We start from the raw sequence: 23,643 nt of genomic DNA, 5'->3' as shown, positions 1-23,643 counted from the left end.
GTGGCCTAGTGGGGGTTTGCTGGATTATCACACCAACGAACCAGGTTCGAATCCCAGCAAAACCCTAACAGAAAGACTCCGTCATGACCGACTCAGCAGAGGCTGCTTCAACTGTCTACCCGGCCAACCTTCAGGGAATTATGGCAGCTTTGACACGCTTCGGAGCGACCATGGACGCTCATGGACGTACGCTCACCAGCCAACGTGAGGCCCTCGCTCGCCACGAGGAACTGCTTCAGCAAATTGGGAAAACCCTGGCACAGCTGACATCTCTGCCTGCATCTCCTGCTCCTGATCCAGTTCCTGCTCCTGATCCAGCTCCCACTCCTGCTCCAGTGCCTCCTGCAATGCTGCCTTCTTCACCTCGCGAACCCAGCCTTCCTGCACCACAGAGGTATGACGGCAAGCACAGTGAGTGCCGAGAGTTCCTTACCCAGTGTCAACTCACCTTTGAGCTTCAGCCTACCACCTACACTACGGATCGCCGCAAGATTGCCTTTGTGATCACCTTATTAGCTGGTAAGGCGCGAGCCTGGGCTACTGCTATCTGGCAAAGACAGGGACCTGAGTGCTTTGATTTCCAGCTGTTTTCTGAAGAGATGCTTCGGGTCTTCGATCAGGCAGACATCAGTACCGACGCAGCCCGAAAGCTCATGTCCATCCGGCAAGGAGGAAGCGTCGCAGATTACGCCATCTCGTTCCGAACACTCGCAGCAGTAAGTGGATGGAACGAGACTGCCCTGGTGTCAGCCTTCCACCATGGTCTGTCTGACCCCATCAAGGACGGTCTGGCCTCTATTGGATGCCCAAGTGACCTCGAAACCCTCATCTCACATGCTATTCGTCTGGACAACAGGATGAGAGAACGCCACCAAGCCTTGAGCCCCCCCAGCCTCCCTACCTCTACCTGGAGACCGTCTACCTCCTTCAGTGACTGTCCAGAACCCATGCAAGTGGGTCGTACTCGCCTCTCCGCATCTGAGAGGGAGCGCAGAAGGAGGGACAAGTGCTGCATCTACTGTGGCAAGCCTGGTCACTTCCGAGCATCATGTCCCGAACTCTTGGGAAAAGGACCGCCCCGTCCAGCCGAGGGAGGGTTGTGACGGGGCCTACCCTCTCTCCCGGACTCCCTGGCCAAGGAATCTACATCCCGGTCTCCATCTCCTGGGGTGAGTCTGTCCACTCTTGTCAAGCTTTGATAGACTCAGGGGCGGCTGGGAACTTTATGGATATTCACTTCGCCCAAAGCATCAATATACCTACTGCACCTCTTGAAGTCCCTCTGTCTGTGTCTGCCCTCGATGGCCAAGCGTTAGGTGATGGAAGAGTCACTCAAGTTACTTCTCCAGTCTTCCTCCAGTCTCAAGGTCACAAGGAAGAAATATCCCTGCACCTGATTCCTTCACCTGAGTTCCCAGTTATTCTAGGCCTTCCTTGGCTTACTCGCCACAACCCTCGCATAGACTGGGTAACAAGCCAGGTTGTGGAATGGGGCCCTGCATGCCATGCCTCTTGTCTGCTCTCTAGCTCTCCTGTGTCTCCTGCCGAGCCCCCTGATCTCACCGAGTTATCTCAAGTTCCCACAGAGTACTGGGATCTCAAGGAGGTATTCAGCAAGAGCAGGGCCGCCGTTCTTCCTCCGCACCGGGCCTACGACTGTGCCATCGACTTGCTCCCTGGGACTACCCCTCCTCGTGGCAGACTGTTTTCACTCTCTCAGCCAGAACGCAAGGCCATGGAGGAATACCTCAAAGATGCCCTGGTCTCTGGGTTTATTCGACCCTCCACTTCACCTGCTGGAGCCGGCTTCTTCTTTGTCGGCAAGAAGGATGGGGGGCTCCGACCATGTATTGATTACAGGGGCCTGAATAAGATCACTGTGCGCAACCGATATCCCCTTCCGCTGATGTCCACAGCTTTCGACCTGCTCCAAGGCGCCACCGTCTTCACCAAGTTGGACCTACGGAACGCATACCACCTCATCCGTATCCGACAGGGAGACGAGTGGAAGACTGCCTTTAACACCCCGTCTGGGCACTACGAATACCAGGTGATGCCCTTCGGACTCACCAACGCACCAGCTGTTTTTCAGGCCCTAATCAACGACGTCTTAAGGGACATGATTAACCTATACGTTTTTGTCTACCTCAACGACATCCTTATCTTTTCCAAGACCGTGCAGGAGCACCGCCACCATGTTCGCCAGGTTCTCCAGAGGCTGCTACAGAACAATCTGTTCGCCAAGGCCCAGAAATGCGAATTTCATGTTCCCGAGGTCTCCTTTCTGGGATTTATTGTACGGACAGGCCAACTCCAAATGGACCCTGCCAAGACCCTGGCCGTCCGGGATTGGCCTACTCCCAAGTCCGTTAAGGAGGTTCAGCGGTTCTTAGGATTCGCTAACTTCTACCGCAAGTTCATCAGGAACTTCAGTTCTGTGGCAGCACCCATGTCTGACCTCACCAAAGGGACAGGTGGATCTTATGGCTGGTCTCCTCAGGCAGAAAAGGCGTTCAAAGACCTCAAGGACCGCTTCTGCACGGCACCCATTCTGGTTCTCCCGGACACCTCCCAACCATTCATCGTGGAGGTGGACGCCTCGGACAGTGGTGTCGGCGCGGTGCTCTCTCAACGTTCGGAAGGAAAGCTGCACCCCTGCGCTTACTTCTCCCACCGCCTGAGTCCTGCTGAGTCCCGGTACGATGTGGGGGATCGAGAACTGCTAGCGGTCAAACTGGCCCTTGAGGAGTGGAGGCACTGGCTGGAGGGAGCACAACATCCATTCCTGGTTTGGACTGACCACAAGAACCTGGAGTACCTCCAGCAAGCCAAGAGACTGAACCCTCGACAGGCTAGGTGGGCCCTGTTTTTCAGTCGGTTTGACTTCACCCTCTCATACCGCCCCGGCTCCAAGAACACCAAACCTGACGCACTGTCCAGACTGTTCTCTGCCACTAACAGGGAGAATGAAGTCGGGCCTATTATCCCTGTGTCCCGGATTGTGGCCCCTGTCCGCTGGGGTATTGAGGAGGCTGTCCGACGAGCCCAACGCCAGGACCCCGGTCCTGGGACGGGGCCACCAGGCCTCTTGTACGTCCCACATCAAGCCCGGGCCAAGGTTCTCCAGTGGGGTCACTCTTCCCCTCTCACCGCCCACCCGGGAGCTCGGAGGACCCTGGACTTCCTGAAAAGACGCTTCTGGTGGCCTAACATGGAGAAGGAAGTAAGGTCATTTGTCCTGTCCTGTGAGGTTTGCACCAGAACCAAGAACCCACGACAGCGTCCCCAGGGTCTCCTGCATCCTCTGACCATTCCCCGGCGTCCCTGGTCCCACGTGGCAGTCGACTTTATCACGGGTCTCCCTGAGTCACAAGGTAACACGGTCATTTTGGTCTTAGTTGACAGATTCTCCAAGGCCTGCCGCTTCATACCACTGTGCAAACTCCCCTCTGCTCTTGAAACTGCGAAACTTTTGTTTAATCATGTCTTCCGAGTCTTTGGTCTTCCACAGGACATCGTCTCAGACCGAGGGCCCCAGTTCTCCTCCCGAGTGTGGCACGGGTTCTGCAAGGTCATCGGAGCCACTGCCAGCCTCTCCTCTGGGTTTCATCCACAGTCCAATGGTCAGACGGAGAGGCTCAACCAGGACCTGGAAACCACCCTGCGAGGCCTGGCTATGGATAACCCGACATCGTGGAGCACCTGGCTGCCATGGGCGGAGTACGCCCACAACACCCTGCAGTCATCGGCCACCAAGCTGTCGCCATTCCAGTGCCAATTCGGGTTCCAGCCACCTCTGTTCCCGGACCAGGAGGAGGACGCGGGGGTGCCCTCGGTCAACCAATATGTGAGACGGTGTCGCAAGACCTGGAGCAAGGTCAGGAAGACCCTCATACAGACCTCCAGAACCAACCAGACTCAGGCCAACCGCCATAGAAGACCTGCACACGCTTTCCGCCCTGGGCAGCGTGTTTGGCTGTCCACTAAGGACCTTCCACTGCGGGTGGAGAACCGCAAGCTTGCTCCTCGCTACATTGGCCCCTTCAAGGTGGTGCGCAGGGTGAACCCTGTCTCCTACCGGCTCCAGTTGCCCCGGACTCTGAGGATCAACCCCACTTTCCATGTTTCCCTGTTACGGCCCGTACTGACATCTACGTATGCCCCTGCCCCTAGGAACCCCCCACCCCCCCGCATCTTCCAGGGGCAGACTGTGTTCACTGTGAATCGCCTGCTTGACTCCCGCCGGGTCCGTGGCGGCTTGCAATATCTGGTGGACTGGGAGGGCTATGGTCCTGAGGAGCGCTGCTGGGTTCCTGCTCGGGATGTCCTAGATAAAGAACTGTGTCGGGACTTCCATTCGGCCCATCCGGATCGCCCTGGGAACGTCAGGAGACGCTCCTAGAGGAGGGGGTCCTGTTAGGACTTGGACTGTTTTGGCCTCTAGAGGCCGCTGTTATTTCCTTTTCATGTCGTGTTTATTTTGGCCTCTAGAGGCCGCCACTGTTCCTGTGTTTTGTGTTTGTGTTAGTTGCCTAATTATCTTCACCTGTGTCCTTAATTAGTTTGTCTATTTATACCCCTGAGTTCAGTCCTCTTGTCACGGAGTCTTTGTGCTGTTATGTTTATCTCCAGTTTCCTTTGTACTGTGTTTTTTGATCTTCTTAGCTTTTGTATTTTTGCACTTTGCTTTTCTTTTGGATTATACTCTTTGGTTTTTTTTTGTCTTTTGTTTTGCCCTGTATATAGTGTATATAGTTTAAATAAACCTTTTGATTCTTTTTCTACTTCCGCCTCACGCCTCTGCATTTGAGTCATCCCCCTGGTGGCCTAGTGGGGGTTTGCTGGATTATCACACCAACGAACCAGGTTCGAATCCCAGCAAAACCCTAACAGTATTGTTAATTACTAAATTTCTTATAGACTTATTATAAACATAGTATAAAAATAGTCATTGTTGACAAAATGTTTCATGAGTGTTGTTATAGTACCTATACATGAGTACCAGTAACCAACTGGAACAGCCTTGGAACCCCCCCCCCACACACACACACACACTTTTTTCTGGATATGGGACTGACCTGTGTGTGCTACTGTTTTCTTGGGTAGAACTTTACGCATATTTTTCTTGAATCTTTTGACATTTTGTTGTAAATTATATTCAATTTGGAGTGTAATTAGCAACTAATGTCTGGTGTAATTTCGCCTTGAGCTGAGAAGCAATCTCCAGGCATCTAAAACCCTTCAGCTTCCTGGGCTCTAAGGAGGGCCCCAGAACCCTGGCCACATTGTTCCGGGCCTTTGCCCGTCATTTGGACAGGCTGAAATTTGGATGGACAGACAATATTTCAGACTTGTCTGTCCTGTGACAGTCTGCTTAAAATTCCTGATTTCCCACACTGTGTGCGTGTATTTAGGTGTGTGTGTGTGTGTGTGTGTGTGTGTGTGTGTGTGTGTATATATATCACATACACACACACTAGCAGGTTACCCAGCGTTGCCCGGGTTTTGCGAAATTCTGGGTTGCCCCCAGACTTCCATGTCAAATTTGGTGAAGATCCGTTGAGAAAAGGTGATGTTAACTCAAAAATCCAATTATCCATCACCCAGGGGCCCACTAAGGACCCCTTGGGGCCCAAATATGGAATTTCTGAGTTCTACCAAATTGTGGCTATCTCCTGTACCTATGTGCCAAGTTTAGTGAAGATCTGTCGGGAGTTTGTGTTGATAAATGTAATGTGAAAGGCATTGAGGGAGGGGGTGGGTAGATGTTGTGCCCCCCAGGGACCTCCCTGGGGCCCATCCATGAATTTTGTTTATATCTGCAAAATTCTGCCCAGACCTACTTGCCAAATTTGATGAAAACCTGTTGAGAAATGGCGACGTTAGCGCAAGACAAACAAATAAACAAACAAACTTTGCCGCTTATTTTATATATATATATATATATATATATATATATATATGGGTCTGTCTCAGAAACTGGGTACTGTGGGGGTACCCCAATAAATATACTCACAGTCAATAAACTATACAGTTTTAAATGGTGATGTTGGTTTTAATTTGAAATAAAATGATTAAAGAAATAATACAGATAAAACTAAATCTTTGATGTGAATATTCAGAATTTGGCAAAAATTCTGCAAATTTGTGGAAAAATGGCGGCTTGATCTGGAACATAAATGGTTGACTACATCGCATTCCCTTAAAAAGGCTGTAGTCCACTGAAAAGTCTACAGTTATCACTAATTGTGTTTTAAGTTGTAACTTTATACACCTAAGGATTGGTGCGCTCACAGAATAATCATAACCGTAATAAAACATCATGCAAAATATTTGATTACTGTTATAACTCCATTTTCCGCAGACCCAAAACCAGTACGATCGTGTGTTTTGATCCAAACGGAAAGCCTCAGGGTCAAGGTCACTATCTCACCAAAAGTAGTAAATTAAAATCACTACACCATATAAACATTTAGCTATAAATCTGCGATTTTGTTTTTTAAAACGAAAGCTGAAAGTTAGGTATAGAATATGTTTCTTACAGAATATGTTACAATGGTAGCTGGTCTTGTATGAATTTCTGAGCTATAAAATGAGTTGTGGTCTATTTTTTACCGTAGCGTGTTATTTGTGTGCGGGGAAGGACACACATTAACAATTTGCATGTATAGAATGGCCCTGTGATGACCTGGCGACTTGTCCAGGGTGTACCCCGCCTTTCGCCCGTAGTCAGCTGGGATAGGCTCCAGCTTGCCTGTGACCCTGTAGAACAGGATAAAGCGGCTACAGATAATGAGATGAGATTTTCACTCATCTGTGAAGGAGGGCTTTAATTATTCATGATATAGTTATTTTATATGTAAATCAATTTTACAAAAGCATTTGAATTGTAATCAAAAAATTTTTCCACAGTGGAGGCCAGATAAAGCAAGATGCTATCTTTATTCTTATTAAACATGACAAAAGAAACATTGAGTGTTAGGTAAATGCAAAAAAAAAAAAGTAAAATTAGAAAATTTATTTTTTGACCATAATGTCCCAAATGAGAGACCAGTTTCTGAGACGGACCCATATATATATATATATATATATATATACACACACACACACACACACACACACACACACACACACACACACTACCGTTCAAAAGTTTGGGGTCACTTTGAAATGTCCTTATTTTTGAAAGAAAAGCACTGTTCTTTTCAATGAAGATCACTTTAAACTAATCAGAAATCCACTCTATACATTGCTAATGTGGTAAATGACTATTCTAGCTGCAAATGTCTGGTTTTTGGTGCAATATCTCCATAGGTGTATAGAGGCCCATTTCCAGCAACTATCACTCCAGTGTTCTAATGGTACAATGTGTTTGCTCATTGCCTCAGAAGGCTAATGGAGGATTAGAAAACCCTTGTACAATCATGTTAGCACAGCTGAAAACAGTTGAGCTCTTTAGAGAAGCTATAAAACTGACCTTCCTTTGAGCAGATTGAGTTTCTGGAGCATCACATTTGTGGGGTCGATTAAATGCTCAAAATGGCCAGAAAAATGTCTTGACTATATTTTCTATTCGTTTTACAACTTATGGTGGTAAATAAAAGTGTGACTTTTCATGGAAAACACAAAATTGTCTGGGTGACCCCAAACTTTTGAACGGTAGTGTGTCTGTATATATATATATATATATATATATATATATATATATATATATAAAACAAAGTTCTGTGCTCGCTATGTGTCTTTTCAGTTTTCAAAAAAAAAATGCTACTTTTTAGGATAAATGCTATTGCTCATACAAGTCCACTAATTGCTGAGTCTGCATAGTCATTGAAACTACCACCACCATGCTTTAAATTGCATTTATCTCTTTCTCTAACTTTACCTGTATGTTTTTTATAAGTATGTATATCCATTTTTTTTTTTAGAAAAAACATTTTAGAAATCTGCTAGTCTGATAAAAGCAAATCTTCTCAAAAACTCTGTCGAAATCTCTTGTTTGGGATACACCTACTACGTCCCTATTTTAATGAAGCTATTCATTAAACAAAGCCTATTTTGATAAAGCTGATAAAAACGGAAGCTTTTCTGCAATACCCATTTTTGACACTATCGAAAGATCTGAGGGAAGCTGAGTGACGTGTTTGAATTCAGTCAAAGATGGCATCAGTGCCAAAGACGTTAAGCTGCCACTCTCACAGACAGAGAGACTGTGAGGAAAGAGAGCCTATGAAAGGAAAGAGATGGTATTAAGATGGATTAAAGAGCTAACCTGACTCCCAATTCGATCATAAGAGTAAGCCGAGCCTGAGCTCCTGCTGTCTGTGTGAGATTAGACGGTTTTAATTGCCTCAGTCACTTGTTTATGTTCGCCTATAACCTTTCATAGTGTCTATTTTAGTTAGACAAGATTTCATGGACTCTTAAAGTGATTAAGCAAGATGGTAATTTACTCTATAGAACTGGAAGAGAGGAAACTGGAAGAAAAGTGGTTCGGATGATATTTTTATTAGCCGTGTGAGGTCAGCTTGGTTTACTAATCTCTCAGGTGGGGCAAGAATCACAGGATGGATTAGGATAAAAAAAAAATGGATTAGCTAATAGGCTTACTCCAGAGCCTCTGAGGTGATATGGTGTTTATATATGTATATATACAAGACATAGCCATGAATTACTATATCAAAACCACAAGTTCATATTTGTAGTTCATATATATTATTATTGGGGCGGCACGGTGGTGTAGTGGTTAGCGCTGTCACCTCACAGCGAGAAGGTCCGGGTTCGAGCCCCGGGGCCGGCGAGGGCCTTTCTGTGTGGAGTTTGCATGTTCTCCCCGTGTGGGTTTCCTCTGGGTGCTCTGGTTTCCCCCACAGTCCAAAGACATGCAGGTTAGGTTAACTGGTGACTCTAAATTGACCGTAGGTGTGAATGTGAGTGTGAATGGTTGTCTGTGTCTATGTGTCAGCCCTGTGATGACCTGGTGACTTGTCCAGGGTGTACCCCGCCTTTCGCCCGTAGTCAGCTGGGATAGGCTCCAGCTCGCCTGCGACCCCGTAGAATAGGATAAAGTGGCTAGAGATAATGAGATGAGATGAGATAATATGTTGTGATCTTTTAAGCACAAGATTTATTATATTGTGAGAATTATATATTTAATACATGGTTAATGACTTGATGGGAACTGATGCAAAAGTCTAACCGCTTTGAGAATTCTCTCAAGGTGGTTCCAGTTAACACTATATTCATATCGAAATGCCAGTGACTCCAGTATGTCTGTATGCATCAATCTAAGACTGAAGTTTAATATTAATTATCACCACACTTCAGTTCCTGTGGCTACACTGCACTGTCAGAAGATAAAGTATACTATTCTATCCACATTCACTGGCTATAAGCAATTGCGCGCTCTGATTGGCTACTCTACTACTAGGATATCAGCTCATATAACGTGAGTAAAAAAAGTGTCGAAAAAGTGTCCTGTATATATAATAATACCCGGTGTTTCACTCCAATGATGTCACTCCCAGTGTCTTCCCACTGACTAGATGCAGATTGTCAAAATGGCAAACTGGTTCAAAATTAAAATTCTTTTGATTGACTTGCATATTTTTTTTAATTTTGTGGATGTGTCTATATAATATAAAGAACATTACACAGTGGTGAGTAGACATGAAGTATATCGTCTCATGTTGAAAAATATATCACTTCGCTCTCTCATGATATATCCATTCACCACTAGAAGATAAACTTCATATCTTCAGGCAACTGTGTAATATCCTCTATTTATTCTATCCACATTGACTGGACATGAGCAATTGTGCGCTATGATTGGCTACTCTGCTACTAGGATATCAGCTCATATACCATGAGTAGAGAAAAACAAAATGGTGGTGCGCATTGCTGAACCAACTGAGGACGAAATAAAAACTCTTCTCACAAACAAAAACCCCCCCAAAAAACAAAAAAGCAACAAAATATGGAATAAAAGTATTTGATGGTAAGAACGTATCTTTTTTAAATTGTTCAAGAATTATTATTATTATCAAATTTTTCACAAATTGCTAGTCATTTCACCGATTTGTTTACATTCTAAGCGGAAATGATTTTGTTGGACGTTTTGTATACATTTTTTATTGATTGAATTTGCAAAAAATAAAAATGCTCTGTTTCTCAAAATCCAGTGAATGTGGATATAATAAAACAGCTATTCCACTCAATCTCGTCATACATGTCTTATATCGTCGAGTCAGCTATCAGCTTATGTGTGACTCGACTTTGTGGAATAACTGTTAAATATTGTACCTGTAGGCGTACAGTGGCTCATCACTGACGCAGTACCCTCTAAGGTACTTATTTGTACCCTTTATATCCTGCTTAGGAACAAATATGTACCTTGCGGTCCAGTAATAAGCCCTAAGGGGTACATTAATATAGAAATGGACTCCTACTGTACCCCTATTTCTAACAGTGTGATTGAATTAATTTGATTTCTCACTGTGTCTCATTCAATTTAAAATACAGTACCTGCCATGAGCTAACTACTTTGTGACCATAAAATATATCTCAAGAAACGTACCGGTAACTCTTGGTAAAATATAATAATTAATGTCCATACCTTAAAGTGCATATCACGGGTAAATTCAGGAGCAAGATCAATGTAATTATCCTATTTTATATTAAACTTTGGTCAAATATCTGTCACATTTTGCATTTTGTGCAAGTTTTTTTACCTTGCGCAATATCAGAAAAATTCATTTGAAATCAAGCCATTTGAGGCGAATTGGTCTGCCTCTGAAAAAATTTGCCATTTGGATTTCCCGGGAAACATTGATTTTCGTGACGTCACGTGTGGGACACCTCCTTCTGAATCCTACGTCAGCGCTGGTTTGTTTATGAGAAAACGACCTGGTGGTTTTCTGCAAATTTCTTCGTTATCATGTAATTATTAAAATGGTTAACAGATGTAGCGTAGGAGGGTGTAGCAACACCAGTCTTGATGGGATTAATACTCATCGTTTTCCAAAAGACCGGACAATGAGAGAGAAATGGGAGCGCTTGGTCTACACAGGCTGTGCACTGAAACCGTGCAAAGCTCGCGCAGCCTGCTGGCGCTTCCGCAGATAACGTCACGAATCTGGCTCCAGACTCCCTTGGGATTTTTCCAGACGTGTTTTGTTATTTTATTTTTTTCTGCTGTAGACAGATGGCCTTGTGCAAAATTACCCTTCTGGATGAGTGTGTAAAGGGACATACTTTCATATTAAAAAAAAACGAATTTGGTCCAGGATATGCACTTTAACAAATAACCAACACCCACACACGTCAGAGTCTCCATAATTTACAAAGACTAACAAATACTATAAAATGGAAATATGTTTCACTCATATGAGTAGTAAACTTAATACTAGCAACAAGAGACTTAAGAGTCAGTAAGACTGCAGTCAAGCCCCAAATTACTTGCAATATTAAAAGAAGGCAACAGTTACTGTGTAAACTCTTCTCAAAAAAGGAAGTGTGGCAAAAGTATAGACACCCCTAAGCAATATTTAAAATAATGCATACAAATACAAATTTCCATCTATAAGAAATATTTTGTTGTCGTCACTATCCAGAAAATGTATCATTGGCTAAATATGAGGTCTCTCTCTCTCTCTCACACACACACACACGGTCTGAAGTTTACAATGGTTTACAATATGTTGATTTCAGAAAGCCCAAAATAAATTAAAATTTGTGCACCAAATACTTGGTGGGGGTTTTTTTTCTACTAAACATGTATGCTTTACAATCATTGTTCATCAGAAAAGAGAAATGTTCAAAGAAATCACTGAAAGCCCAATATTGTCATGGCATTCATGTCCATGATAATGTTCATGTCCATGTATGTAAACTTCTGATCACAAGTGTACTGTACATGTGCAATCTCTTAATCATCCAATAAAACCAAAGACATTATAACTCAGAACATACAAATCCTCCATCTAATGATTAGAAAAATGCACACACAATTTAAAAAATATATATATGAGTAAATGCAATCAGGACCATAATAAGCAAACAAATAAACAAACAAATAAACTGCAACATTTGAATATTTGTCAGAAATCTTCACCAAGATTGCAGCCTCATCCAGATTAACACAGGAAAACAAACTCATGCTTTCTCTCTGTCTCGGTGTGAATTAAAGAAGGTAATTAACATTCACAATCCTGAAAAGTGTAAAAGAGCTTGACAGGTTCTCTGAGTCACAGTGGACCAAGATCTTGCGACAGTCTTGTTAAGACGTACAGGATGAGACTCGGTGCTGTTCTTCTCACTAAGGAAGTTCTGTTTTTGATTTTTTTTCAAGAAAGAACTGCACGACTGATGAAAATATGTGTTTTTGAGGGGAAAATGCTAAAATAAAATAAAGTTCTCTAAAATATGAAGAATAACTCATTTCTTTTTACACATTCATGCAGCCTTATAAATCTGGAGTTTAAAGACTCGACTTAAAGAATATTTATTACTTTCTTATACGTCTGTTTTGTGCCCTTACAGAAAACTCACATGAACCTCACATGTGAAATAGATGGGGTTTTGTTTGTTTGTTTGTTTGTTTGTTTGTTTGTTTGTTTTTAGACATATAACATATGGTGGATTTCTAATAAGTGGTGCATTGTGGATTTATTTAACTTTTTTAATTGTTTAATTCTTTTTTTTTTTTTCTCTCTTCTTCCCCCTTTATTTAATGTAATTTTATTTTCTATTGTTTACTGTTTTGCCTTTACCTCTGTAAAGCACATTGAACTGCCACTGTGTATGAAATGCGCTATATAAATAAACTTGCCTTGCCTTTTTTTTATTTATTCTCACGTAAATTTTTCACATGTAGTTCATGTGATTTTATTTTTCTCAGCTGATTTCTCTCCATGATTCATTTATTTTCACGTGTTAATTTTTCAAATGTGGAACTTTCAAACGCAGTGCATGCATTTGTATTTACAGACTTTTATTTACACATTGTACATTTTCAAATGTCAATGTCAGTGATGTGGTTTGAGTTTCCCCACATCCAACTTGTCACATCCTTATCTTCACATGATCAGTTTTCACATGTGGTTTTACTTCTCAGATAGGGTTTGCTTACTTAACTCAGTCATTCTTTTTCACATACTGTGATCGCAATCATGTTAAAAAAACAACTAATGAATGAACATGCGAAATGTATGTGAATAATTGCACGAAAAATGAACACTGTATGAAAGATATTAGAAAGTCGAACTTATGAAGATTTAAAGAGATCCATCAGATCCATCTACTGCACAGCTGAGCATGTACCGTAAAGGGGGGGGGGGACAACTTGTGTGCAGCAAAGAATGAGAAAAATAATCAAACTATGCTATACATACAGCCTTATTAGGACTATTTGAGGAAAATATGACTTCAAAATCACTAGGCTGTACGAGTAATAGCCTAGGTCTCCAAAACTGCATGAAAATGAAGTGTGTTGCTTAACTAACTAACTAAATAAATGAATAAATAAATAAAAGTGGTGTTTGAAAAGATTGAGGGGTCTGGTACAGCTGCTGAGATGTGACTAGAATATTCAAAACATTATTGCAGATAGAAAATGCACCATATACAGCTTTTCACTTGTGCAGAATTAAGGAAGAGAGTTATTGCATGGAATTAATTATTATTATTATTATTATTATTATAAGTTAAAGATCAAAATAATAAATAAAAAAAATGCTTATTAGCCAGACCTTTCTACCTTAGTGTTACCTTATGAGCTCAATCTGGGATCTGGTACATTTTTTCTAAATCCTCCTTTTCTGGGGAGGTTGCTGTTAAAAGCATTTTGTTAAAAGTGGAGAAAGGTGTTCTGACTGCCTGCAAGGGGAAAAAACTGTCCTGAAATCCAGATGTGATGATGTGAGGAGAGGATTAAGAGGACTTTAGTGTCTAGAATAAAGTGATTGAATTTTAAAATGAAACAGACCGTATGAAGTCTGCATGCATGAAAAGACTTTTTTTTTTAAACACCACATCTGGACACATCAGCCTGACTTGGAGATGTGCGCAGGAGCTCGTTTACTCACCTAACTTTTGCGGCGACGGAAGAAATGGCATCGTTCCTTAAATTCTTTCTTTTGGACACGGCAGTTCCCATACTGCACAGGAAACAACACCGGGACACAAGCAGCTCATTCCACTAATCCGCAGTGCAAGAAGACTGAGAAATGACTACACACACACACACACACACACACACACACAGATATACACATTTATCAATACACCAAATGGTCTTCAGGATGAAGGTGCACATTCGCCTCCTCTGGTGAGATATCCGGCTCCTTCCTTTACTCTGGGCTGAGATTCCTGGCTCTGTGCTTTCTCGTGTCCAGAGAGAAGTGGAATGATGCGCAACCTGGAGCTCTGACTGTCAAGTACCATGCGTTCCGTGTGCGCGCACGTTCGCGCGAGTGCGTGTGTGCGTGCACGCTCTGGTCTCTTACTACCAGAGCTATCACATGTTAATAAGCATTGATGGAACAGGAGCAATGAGACCAGAAACAAATCATCTTCAATGCACAGTGGCTTGATATAAAATACAGTAAGAGCATTTTTCTAATCTGTTCATGGAACACTTCATCAATTCATGGATCACTCACTCACTGCATGTACTGTATAACACACCACTCACTCACTCACTGTATGTACTGTATAACACACCACTCACTCACTCACTGCATGTACTGTATAACACACCACTCACTCACTCACTGCATGTACTGTATAACACACCACTCACTCACTCACTGCATGTACTGTATAACACACCACTCACTCACTCACTGCATGTACTGTATAACACACCACTCACTCACTCACTGCATGTACTGTATAACACACCACTCACTCACTCACTGTATGTACTGTATAACACACCACTCACTCACTCACTATATAACACACCACTCACTCACTCACTGCATGTACTGTATAACACACCACTCACTCACTCACTGTATGTACTGTATAACACACCACTCACTCACTCACTCACTGCATGTACTGTATAACACACCACTCACTCACTCACTGCATGTACTGTATAACACACCACTCACTCACTCACTGTATGTACTGTATAACACACCACTCACTCACTCACTGCATGTACTGTATAACACACCACTCACTCACTCACTGCATGTACTGTATAACACACCACTCACTCACTCACTGCATGTACTGTATAACACACCACTCACTCACTCACTGCATGTACTGTATAACACACCACTCACTCACTCACTGCATGTACTGTATAACACACCACTCACTCACTCACTGCATGTACTGTATAACACACCACTCACTCACTCACTGTATGTACTGTATAACACACCACTCACTCACTCACTATATAACACACCACTCACTCACTCACTGCATGTACTGTATAACACACCACTCACTCACTCACTGTATGTACTGTATAACACACCACTCACTCACTCACTCACTGCATGTACTGTATAACACACCACTCACTCACTCACTGCATGTACTGTATAACACACCACTCACTCACTCACTGTATGTACTGTATAACACACCACTCACTCACTCACTATATAACACACCACTCACTCACTCACTGCATGTACTGTATAACACACCACTCACTCACTCACTGTATGTACTGTATAACACACCACTCACTCACTCACTGCATGTACTGTATAACACACCACTCACTCACTCACTGCATGTACTGTATAACACACCACTCACTCACTCACTGCATGTACTGTATAACACACCACTCACTCACTCACTGTATGTACTGTATAACACACCACTCACTCACTCACTATATAACACACCACTCACTCACTCACTGCATGTACTGTATAACACACCACTCACTCACTCACTGTATGTACTGTATAACACACCACTCACTCACTCACTGCATGTACTGTATAACACACCACTCACTCACTGCATGTACTGTATAACACACCACTCACTCACTCACTGCATGTACTGTATAACACACCACTCACTCACTCACTATATAACACACCACTCACTCACTCACTGCATGTACTGTATAACACACCACTCACTCACTCACTGCATGTACTGTATAACACACCACTCACTCACTGCATGTACTGTATAACACACCACTCACTCACTCACTGTATGTACTGTATAACACACCACTCACTCACTCACTGCATGTACTGTATAACACACCACTCACTCACTCACTGCATGTACTGTATAACACACCACTCACTCACTCACTGCATGTACTGTATAACACACCACTCACTCACTCACTCACTGCATGTACTGTATAACACACCACTCACTCACTATATAACACACCACTCACTCACTCACTGCATGTACTGTATAACACACCACTCACTCACTCACTGCATGTACTGTATAACACACCACTCACTCACTCACTGTATGTACTGTATAACACACCACTCACTCACTCACTATATAACACACCACTCACTCACTCACTGCATGTACTGTATAACACACCACTCACTCACTCACTGTATGTACTGTATAACACACCACTCACTCACTCACTGCATGTACTGTATAACACACCACTCACTCACTCACTGCATGTACTGTATAACACACCACTCACTCACTCACTGTATGTACTGTATAACACACCACTCACTCACTCACTGCATGTACTGTATAACACACCACTCACTCACTGTATGTACTGTATAACACACCACTCACTCACTCACTGCATGTACTGTATAACACACCACTCACTCACTCACTGCATGTACTGTATAACACACCACTCACTCACTCACTGCATGTACTGTATAACACACCACTCACTCACTCACTGCATGTACTGTATAACACACCACTCACTCACTCACTGCATGTACTGTATAACACACCACTCACTCACTCACTGCATGTACTGTATAACACACCACTCACTCACTCACTGCATGTACTGTATAACACACCACTCACTCACTCACTGCATGTACTGTATAACACACCACTCACTCACTCACTGCATGTACTGTATAACACACCACTCACTCACTCACTGCATGTACTGTATAACACACCACTCACTCACTCACTGTATGTACTGTATAACACACCACTCACTCACTCACTATATAACACACCACTCACTCACTCACTGCATGTACTGTATAACACACCACTCACTCACTCACTGTATGTACTGTATAACACACCACTCACTCACTCACTCACTGCATGTACTGTATAACACACCACTCACTCACTCACTGTATGTACTGTATAACACACCACTCACTCACTCACTGCATGTACTGTATAACACACCACTCACTCACTCACTCACTGTATGTACTGTATAACACACCACTCACTCACTCACTATATAACACACCACTCACTCACTCACTGCATGTACTGTATAACACACCACTCACTCACTCACTGCATGTACTGTATAACACACCACTCACTCACTCACTGCATGTACTGTATAACACACCACTCACTCACTCACTGTATGTACTGTATAACACACCACTCACTCACTCACTATATAACACACCACTCACTCACTCACTGCATGTACTGTATAACACACCACTCACTCACTGCATGTACTGTATAACACACCACTCACTCACTCACTGCATGTACTGTATAACACACCACTCACTCACTCACTGCATGTACTGTATAACACACCACTCACTCACTCACTGCATGTACTGTATAACACACCACTCACTCACTCACTGTATGTACTGTATAACACACCACTCACTCACTCACTGTATGTACTGTATAACACACCACTCACTCACTCACTGCATGTACTGTATAACACACCACTCACTCACTCACTGTATGTACTGTATAACACACCACTCACTCACTCACTGCATGTACTGTATAACACACCACTCACTCACTCACTGTATGTACTGTATAACACACCACTCACTCACTCACTGCATGTACTGTATAACACACCACTCACTCACTCACTGTATGTACTGTATAACACACCACTCACTCACTCACTGTATGTACTGTATAACACACCACTCACTCACTCACTATATAACACACCACTCACTCACTCACTGTATGTACTGTATAACACACCACTCACTCACTCACTATATAACACACCACTCACTCACTCACTGCATGTACTGTATAACACACCACTCACTCACTCACTGCATGTACTGTATAACACACCACTCACTCACTCACTCACTGCATGTACTGTATAACACACCACTCACTCACTCACTGCATGTACTGTATAACACACCACTCACTCTCACTGTATGTACTGTATAACACACCACTCACTCACTCACTGCATGTACTGTATAACACACCACTCACTCACTCACTGCATGTACTGTATAACACACCACTCACTCACTGTATGTACTGTATAACACACCACTCACTCACTCACTGCATGTACTGTATAACACACCACTCACTCACTCACTGTATGTACTGTATAACACACCACTCACTCACTCACTATATAACACACCACTCACTCACTCACTGTATGTACTGTATAACACACCACTCACTCACTCACTATATAACACACCACTCACTCACTCACTGCATGTACTGTATAACACACCACTCACTCACTCACTGTATGTACTGTATAACACACCACTCACTCACTCACTGTATGTACTGTATAACACACCACTCACTCACTCACTCACTATATAACACACCACTCACTCACTCACTCACTGTATGTACTGTATAACACACCACTCACTCACTCACTATATAACACACCACTCACTCACTCACTGCATGTACTGTATAACACACCACTCACTCACTGCATGTACTGTATAACACACCACTCACTCACTCACTGCATGTACTGTATAACACACCACTCACTCACTCACTGCATGTACTGTATAACACACCACTCACTCACTCACTGCATGTACTGTATAACACACCACTCACTCACTCACTGTATGTACTGTATAACACACCACTCACTCACTCACTCACTCACTATATAACACACCACTCACTCACTCACTCACTGTATGTACTGTATAACACACCACTCACTCACTCACTATATAACACACCACTCACTCACTCACTGCATGTACTGTATAACACACCACTCACTCACTGCATGTACTGTATAACACACCACTCACTCACTCACTGTATGTACTGTATAACACACCACTCACTCACTCACTGCATGTACTGTATAACACGCCACTCACTCACTCACTGTATAACACACCACTCACTCACTCACTGCATGTACTGTATAACACACCACTCACTCACTCACTGTATGTACTGTATAACACACCACTCACTCACTCACTGCATGTACTGTATAACACACCACTCACTCACTCACTGTATGTACTGTATAACACACCACTCACTCACTCACTCTATGTACTGTATAACACACCACTCACTCACTGCATGTACTGTATAACACACCACTCACTCACTCACTGCATGTACTGTATAACACACCACTCACTCACTCACTGTATGTACTGTATAACACACCACTCACTCACTCACTGCATGTACTGTATAACACACCACTCACTCACTCACTGTATGTACTGTATAACACACCACTCACTCACTCACTATATAACACACCACTCACTCACTCACTGCATGTACTGTATAACACACCACTCACTCACTCACTGCATGTACTGTATAACACACCACTCACTCACTGCATGTACTGTATAACACACCACTCACTCACTCACTGTATGTACTGTATAACACACCACTCACTCACTCACTGCATGTACTGTATAACACACCACTCACTCACTCACTGCATGTACTGTATAACACACCACTCACTCACTCACTGCATGTACTGTATAACACACCACTCACTCACTCACTCACTGCATGTACTGTATAACACACCACTCACTCACTATATAACACACCACTCACTCACTCACTGCATGTACTGTATAACACACCACTCACTCACTCACTGCATGTACTGTATAACACACCACTCACTCACTCACTGTATGTACTGTATAACACACCACTCACTCACTCACTATATAACACACCACTCACTCACTCACTGCATGTACTGTATAACACACCACTCACTCACTCACTGTATGTACTGTATAACACACCACTCACTCACTCACTGCATGTACTGTATAACACACCACTCACTCACTCACTGCATGTACTGTATAACACACCACTCACTCACTCACTGTATGTACTGTATAACACACCACTCACTCACTCACTGCATGTACTGTATAACACACCACTCACTCACTGTATGTACTGTATAACACACCACTCACTCACTCACTGCATGTACTGTATAACACACCACTCACTCACTCACTGCATGTACTGTATAACACACCACTCACTCACTCACTGCATGTACTGTATAACACACCACTCACTCACTCACTGCATGTACTGTATAACACACCACTCACTCACTCACTGCATGTACTGTATAACACACCACTCACTCACTCACTGCATGTACTGTATAACACACCACTCACTCACTCACTGCATGTACTGTATAACACACCACTCACTCACTCACTGCATGTACTGTATAACACACCACTCACTCACTCACTGCATGTACTGTATAACACACCACTCACTCACTCACTGCATGTACTGTATAACACACCACTCACTCACTCACTGTATGTACTGTATAACACACCACTCACTCACTCACTATATAACACACCACTCACTCACTCACTGCATGTACTGTATAACACACCACTCACTCACTCACTGTATGTACTGTATAACACACCACTCACTCACTCACTCACTGCATGTACTGTATAACACACCACTCACTCACTCACTGTATGTACTGTATAACACACCACTCACTCACTCACTGCATGTACTGTATAACACACCACTCACTCACTCACTCACTGTATGTACTGTATAACACACCACTCACTCACTCACTATATAACACACCACTCACTCACTCACTGCATGTACTGTATAACACACCACTCACTCACTCACTGCATGTACTGTATAACACACCACTCACTCACTCACTGCATGTACTGTATAACACACCACTCACTCACTCACTGTATGTACTGTATAACACACCACTCACTCACTCACTATATAACACACCACTCACTCACTCACTGCATGTACTGTATAACACACCACTCACTCACTGCATGTACTGTATAACACACCACTCACTCACTCACTGCATGTACTGTATAACACACCACTCACTCACTCACTGCATGTACTGTATAACACACCACTCACTCACTCACTGCATGTACTGTATAACACACCACTCACTCACTCACTGTATGTACTGTATAACACACCACTCACTCACTCACTGTATGTACTGTATAACACACCACTCACTCACTCACTGCATGTACTGTATAACACACCACTCACTCACTCACTGTATGTACTGTATAACACACCACTCACTCACTCACTGCATGTACTGTATAACACACCACTCACTCACTCACTGTATGTACTGTATAACACACCACTCACTCACTCACTGCATGTACTGTATAACACACCACTCACTCACTCACTGTATGTACTGTATAACACACCACTCACTCACTCACTGTATGTACTGTATAACACACCACTCACTCACTCACTATATAACACACCACTCACTCACTCACTGTATGTACTGTATAACACACCACTCACTCACTCACTATATAACACACCACTCACTCACTCACTGCATGTACTGTATAACACACCACTCACTCACTCACTGCATGTACTGTATAACACACCACTCACTCACTCACTCACTGCATGTACTGTATAACACACCACTCACTCACTCACTGCATGTACTGTATAACACACCACTCACTCTCACTGTATGTACTGTATAACACACCACTCACTCACTCACTGCATGTACTGTATAACACACCACTCACTCACTCACTGCATGTACTGTATAACACACCACTCACTCACTGTATGTACTGTATAACACACCACTCACTCACTCACTGCATGTACTGTATAACACACCACTCACTCACTCACTGTATGTACTGTATAACACACCACTCACTCACTCACTATATAACACACCACTCACTCACTCACTGTATGTACTGTATAACACACCACTCACTCACTCACTATATAACACACCACTCACTCACTCACTGCATGTACTGTATAACACACCACTCACTCACTCACTGTATGTACTGTATAACACACCACTCACTCACTCACTGTATGTACTGTATAACACACCACTCACTCACTCACTCACTATATAACACACCACTCACTCACTCACTCACTGTATGTACTGTATAACACACCACTCACTCACTCACTATATAACACACCACTCACTCACTCACTGCATGTACTGTATAACACACCACTCACTCACTGCATGTACTGTATAACACACCACTCACTCACTCACTGCATGTACTGTATAACACACCACTCACTCACTCACTGCATGTACTGTATAACACACCACTCACTCACTCACTGCATGTACTGTATAACACACCACTCACTCACTCACTGTATGTACTGTATAACACACCACTCACTCACTCACTCACTCACTATATAACACACCACTCACTCACTCACTCACTGTATGTACTGTATAACACACCACTCACTCACTCACTATATAACACACCACTCACTCACTCACTGCATGTACTGTATAACACACCACTCACTCACTGCATGTACTGTATAACACACCACTCACTCACTCACTGTATGTACTGTATAACACACCACTCACTCACTCACTGCATGTACTGTATAACACGCCACTCACTCACTCACTGTATAACACACCACTCACTCACTCACTGCATGTACTGTATAACACACCACTCACTCACTCACTGTATGTACTGTATAACACACCACTCACTCACTCACTGCATGTACTGTATAACACACCACTCACTCACTCACTGTATGTACTGTATAACACACCACTCACTCACTCACTCTATGTACTGTATAACACACCACTCACTCACTGCATGTACTGTATAACACACCACTCACTCACTCACTGCATGTACTGTATAACACACCACTCACTCACTCACTGTATGTACTGTATAACACACCACTCACTCACTCACTGCATGTACTGTATAACACACCACTCACTCACTCACTGTATGTACTGTATAACACACCACTCACTCACTCACTGCATGTACTGTATAACACACCACTCACTCACTCACTGTATGTACTGTATAACACACCACTCACTCACTCACTGTATGTACTGTATAACACACCACTCACTCACTCACTGTATGTACTGTATAACACACCACTCACTCACTCACTGCATGTACTGTATAACACACCACTCACTCACTCACTGCATGTACTGTATAACACACCACTCACTCACTCACTCACTCACTCACTCACTCACTCACTCACTCACTATGTACTGTATAACATCACTCACTCACA

General features: G+C 43.2%; 1 protein-coding gene across 1 annotated transcript in view; it reads right to left on the bottom strand.

Annotated features, from left to right (window-relative positions):
- The window catches only part of nsmfb (NMDA receptor synaptonuclear signaling and neuronal migration factor b), a 119,117-nt gene that overhangs the window by 95,379 nt on the left and 95 nt on the right, over positions 1-23,643 (bottom strand). Inside the window, exon 2 of the mRNA XM_060906697.1 lies at positions 14,085-14,229. Within this exon, the coding sequence (XP_060762680.1) occupies positions 14,085-14,155 (71 nt within the window). The 5' untranslated portion in view covers positions 14,156-14,229. The remainder of the gene's footprint in view (positions 1-14,084; positions 14,230-23,643) is intronic.

This window comes from Neoarius graeffei, chromosome 24, assembly GCF_027579695.1.
Source record: "Neoarius graeffei isolate fNeoGra1 chromosome 24, fNeoGra1.pri, whole genome shotgun sequence".
NCBI lineage: Eukaryota > Metazoa > Chordata > Actinopteri > Siluriformes > Ariidae > Neoarius > Neoarius graeffei.
Note: the sequence above shows the minus strand (reverse complement) of the source record. Positions and strands in the feature narration are given on the sequence as shown.